A 2782-nucleotide genomic window follows, 5' to 3' on the forward strand; every position below is an offset into this window, starting at 1 on the left:
TCACGCTTGAGTGTGCTTTCAATATCTTTGCCTTTAGCATTTTTTTTTGGTATGAGCTTCAACGAATTTTCGCAAGACATCGATTTGTTGCTGATCGAGAACCTTGTTCTCAGCTTCTGCAATTTCGTCACGATTTTCAAGATAATTTACAGAAACGATAAGATATGCCCATCGTCTCAACTGCGACTCGGTCGGTTTAATGACCTCAGTAGCTGTCGAGGTCACTTCATTCTCAGAATCGTCCGAATTATATAATTGCTCCGAATCTGAATTATATTCTTCCTTATATACCGCGCTATCCGCGATCATCGGTTCGACGACAATCGACTCATCCACATTTGGAACTTCACTTACTTTGACATTCGAGGCCTCGACGGGATTGATCATCGATGGCGCTGGCGTATCAACAACCTCAGCGACGACTGGGGTATCAACAAGCATCAAATTTGAGATATTGATCGTATCTTTTGGCGTTTGCTTCATTTCATATCGTTCCTTGATATACGTTTTCAGGGCCTTATTCAATTGAGAAACACTGATAGAAGCACCCTCTTCGTATGTACATTTCTCGGAGATGAATTGGTAGGTGTTGTTGGTAGCCATACGAAGAAGGTTGCTGTTTTCAATGAATGAGACTGGACAGAACGACTCAACTCCTTTGTTCTTATATTTGGAATAAAACTTCAGATAGGTTGATCGACAGCGGTGTAGAAAGATGCCAAACTCCTGATCTTTGATCTTATTGACTTGTGGTGACATTTCTTCTACTATATTACTCTCCACGACGAGGTTTGTAGAAAAAAAGCTGAAGAGCTGTCGCAAGGCGCACATAAAAGGATGCTGTGATAAGTACAACCGCCTTAATCGATCAAAATCTCATGTTATTCAAAATATCACGTTCTCGTATAGAATGATTGATGACGAGTAATCATATGCAGAGACAAAAAAAATTAAGCTAATAGATTTGCCGCATTTACTGAGCTTCCGCCCATCTGATATGCTTTTGAGATTTGAAGTGATACGTTCTGCCTCTATATTGGTAATGACCGCCACATTCACATGAAACCTTATTGACAAGTCTCTCTTTATGAAGCTCGTTGTATTCCTTGTTTTTATCATTAAGCACTTCTTTATTGGCTTCCCAGTGTTCTCTTGTTGCTTTTGCCGTTTCAGTAGCCCAAATGGAGGAACCTTATTTACGCAGGTTTTCTTGAATTTGTTGATCCACAGCGTTTCATCAGCACGAACGATGTTTGAGTAGGTTGAACGTGCTACCAACATAGCAACTGTCGCTTTGACTACAAACGATTTTATAAACTGAACCGATCATGACTATTGTTATATTTGTAACATTTACATTCAAGATCAAACGTAACTAAAGTTATCCCAATCGAAACGACCCTCCTTTCATACGACGACGAGTCATGGGAGGTGCCATACCCACGTCGCTCACCTCTTTCACCAAACCACGCAATGGGGTAGCTTCAGGTCCGGCCGCGGTGGCAATACCATCCAAGAGTCCAGAAGTGATTGGCTTCCAGTTATCTTTAAGGAAACCATCAATACCTTTTGCAGCAGACTTGATTCCATTCCACAAGCTTCCCCAGAAACCAGAGCCACTAAGTCCCGACTGATGAATTCGAAGCACTTCTCCATGAGACATATGCAAAGTCGTTCCTTTGCCCGATTCGTAAGCTTTCACAAGGTTTTTGTAGTTCTCAGGATGGAAATAATGCGCATGACCCTTGTTCAACTGCGAGTGCGACAAACGAACGGGCTTGCAGTGTAAGACTTTGACAGCCTGCGCGTGGCTCAAATCGACGGGGAATTCCTTGTACATCTAAATTGAATATCTGGATTACTTATATAAAGAGCTAGAGACAAAACATGTCGAAGGTTAATAAATCTAAAACACTCAGTCTGGACGAAATTAAAAATATTATTGCTCGTGACATTAAGTTAGGAAGCGAGCATGACAATCTATCGGACACTACGGTAAATCTATACACTAGGCAACTGATCAAGCTCTACAAGGCCGGCGTTGCGAAAGAGCAATGGTCCCCAAATGAGTTCATCGCCAATATTCAGTATCCAAACAAATACGACGACGTGACGTTTCAAAAGACGTTTAAGGTACAGAGCTCGACGATCGTTGCACTTCTGATGAGCATCTGCACGAGTAAAGAGAGTCTGATACTAACACTGAACGCCATGTGTAAGATGGTCAAGAACAGATATCGGGATGCATTTGGATACTACAATACGATTCGAAAGGAACTGAGTAAGCAAAACAAGGCTGCAAAGCTGGACAACGAACTGACACCCGAGGAAGAGAAGAAATACATCAGCTATGAAGAACTCATGTCCGTCCCTGGTAAAGTCGCAAAGGTGCTCAACGAAACGTATGGCAAAATATTCCTGTCCCGATCCGAGTTTGAGGAGCTGGCCAAAGCTAAGAGAACTGATTACTTGAAGCTCGTGTTTGATTATATTACGTTGTGGTTGAACGTGCATTATCCACTTCGTTTGGTATGGCCAAGTGTCATGCTCACCCCTGAGGAAGGTGCTAATTGTCTTCAAGGAAACGTTTTACATCTGAATGATTTCAAGAATGTTCGGCTCATGGGACCGCAAACGATTCAGTTGGATAGCACTACGATGAGCTTGATCAAGTCATATCTTGAGTTCTTGACTAACACAGTTAGAGAACAACCTAGCAAACTCCTGTGGCGCATTTTCAATAGACAGCCAGGTGAGTACGATTATACAAGTGCGAGCAATA

General features: G+C 42.1%; 2 protein-coding genes across 2 annotated transcripts in view; one reads left to right on the plus strand and one right to left on the minus strand.

The window, feature by feature from the left end:
- Positions 1-1381: 1381 nt before the first annotated feature.
- PPTG_10679 (hypothetical protein) lies at positions 1382-1840 on the minus strand (the record flags this gene model as incomplete). Its single annotated transcript, XM_008906083.1, has 1 exon — positions 1382-1840. The coding sequence occupies one exon, from the start codon at positions 1838-1840 to the stop codon at positions 1382-1384; it is 459 nt and encodes a 152-aa protein (XP_008904331.1).
- Positions 1841-1887: 47 nt separating this feature from the next.
- PPTG_10680 (hypothetical protein) overlaps positions 1888-2782 on the plus strand; it is a gene marked incomplete at both ends in the record, with an annotated part of 1394 nt that continues 499 nt past the window's right edge. Inside the window, one exon of the mRNA XM_008906084.1 lies at positions 1888-2752. Within this exon, the coding sequence (XP_008904332.1) occupies positions 1888-2752 (865 nt within the window). The remainder of the gene's footprint in view (positions 2753-2782) is intronic.

Source organism: Phytophthora parasitica (genome assembly GCF_000247585.1).
Source record: "Phytophthora parasitica INRA-310 unplaced genomic scaffold supercont2.22, whole genome shotgun sequence".
NCBI lineage: Eukaryota > Oomycota > Peronosporomycetes > Peronosporales > Peronosporaceae > Phytophthora > Phytophthora nicotianae.